This window comes from Priapulus caudatus, unplaced genomic scaffold (genome assembly GCF_000485595.1).
Source record: "Priapulus caudatus unplaced genomic scaffold, Priapulus_caudatus-5.0.1 Scaffold81, whole genome shotgun sequence".
Classification (NCBI taxonomy): Eukaryota; Metazoa; Priapulida; class Priapulimorpha; order Priapulimorphida; family Priapulidae; genus Priapulus; species Priapulus caudatus.
In genome coordinates this window covers 712,425-714,155 of record NW_014577142.1, presented here as the reverse complement: position 1 = coordinate 714,155, position 1,731 = coordinate 712,425, and the positions used below count along the sequence as shown (strand labels likewise).

Genomic DNA, 1,731 nt, shown 5'->3' with positions numbered 1-1,731 from the left:
GAGTATCACTGTATTTTGACTTGTTTGACAATTTTTTTTTTTTTTACCCTACCGAGTCAACAACAACAACAACAACAACAAAAATTCTGTAAACCAACAATATAAAAAATGGTAGCCTTACATTAAACATCTTCTTGTAGACTGCACCTACATACACGGTGTATGAGACTCGCAACTTTACCATGTTTCTGTTAAGGGTCTACGAGTAAAAGTTCATGTTAAGACTAATTTTAGGACTAGTTTGTTTCTCGTATAACACGCCCCCATACATCATAATATGCCGTGTGAATGTTGAGAGTTGTAGCCGATAAGTTCGTGTTACCACCAAAAGAATTAGATTTACTAAAGATCGCAAAGTAAACAAGCCTGGTTGTCATACTTTTTGTGCATATATCTTTTCTAATAGTTTTTTTATTATTTGTTTATTATGGTGTATGTAAGTGATATTATTAAGAGCGTATTAAGAAGGAGAGCGTACAACGGTGAAATGCAAAAACCATGTTGTAGTTTCAGTGAAATTAGTAAACTTTACGAGTTTTATTTTGATAATTCTTTGCTGTATTATTATTCAGCTGTCCTTCCTTGATAATGTAAAACCAACCGCTTGTTCCTACGATGTCCCTACGCTGAGATAATGAGCGGTGAAAATCTGGTATTTTGGCCGAAAATCGACTCTATGGAAATAGACTTTATTATCTACTCTTGATATTATTGTTCCGTAAAATATCATGTTTGAACAAAATGTTACATTCGAGGGTTGTGCGGCGAGGTCACGTACAGGGGTCGCACGCAAAGGTCACACGGCGAGGTCACGTGTAGAGGTCACGTGTAGGGGTCGCATGCAAAGGTCACACAGCAAGGTCGCGTGCAGGGGTCGCATGCAGGGGTCATGTGCAGGGGTCGCATGCAAAGGTATGTGAGGTCACGCATAGAGGTCACACTCAGGAGTCGCGTGCAAAGGTCGTGTGGTGGGGTCACATGGCAAGGTCCCATGCAGGGGTCACGCAGCGAGTACACACGCAGGGGTCGTGCACAGCCTGGGGTCACTTGGGGGTCATGCACAGGGGTGACACGCACGCAGCACGTACCAGCAGCTCAGTGGCGGACACCATCGTCTCCCGTCTCTGTAGCTGGTCCTGCTGAGCTCTAGCTCGCGTCGGCTCGGTAGACTGCAGACACAGCTGCAGGAAGGCCTCCAGACCCTGCCCTCTCTGCAAGACGAGCATGGGTAATAGTGAGAGCATATGACGTCGTTACTCTCTCTCTCTCTCTCTCTCTCTCTCTCTCTCTCGAGAAGCGGCGAGGAGGTCAGCAGCAAGGGGAGGGAGGGTGGCAGTGTGGAGGGGGAGGGGAGGGTAGCCAAGGGGAGGGGATGGGTAGGAAGATGAAGGAGTGGAGCCAACAGGGGAAGGGAGGGGGGCAGCCCAACAAGGGGGAGGGGACGGGGCAGCAACAAGGGGGAGGAATGGCGAAGGGTCGGGGCAGTAGGGAACGAGGGGATGTGGAAACACGGAGGGGAGGGGGAAGGGGAGGGTGGGCAAGCAAAGGGGGGTAGGGCTATTGTCAGCGCATTCCCTACGCAGGACGAGAGGAGAGAGAAGGAGAGAGGTTGAGAGAGAGAGAGAGAGAGAGAGAGAGAGAGAGAGAGAGAGAGATAGAGAGAGAGGAGGAGAGCGAGAGCGAGGGCGAGAGAGAGGAGGAGAGAGAGAGAGATGAGAGAGAGGAGAGAGC

General features: G+C 49.0%; 1 protein-coding gene across 1 annotated transcript in view; it reads right to left on the bottom strand.

The window, feature by feature from the left end:
• LOC106821655 (sorting nexin-14-like) overlaps positions 1-1,731 on the bottom strand; it is a 40,844-nt gene that overhangs the window by 3,720 nt on the left and 35,393 nt on the right. Inside the window, exons 20-21 of the mRNA XM_014826545.1 lie at positions 1,089-1,211; positions 148-199 (exon numbers count right to left, since the gene is read on the bottom strand). Of these exons, the coding sequence (XP_014682031.1) occupies positions 148-199; positions 1,089-1,211 (175 nt within the window). The remainder of the gene's footprint in view (positions 1-147; positions 200-1,088; positions 1,212-1,731) is intronic.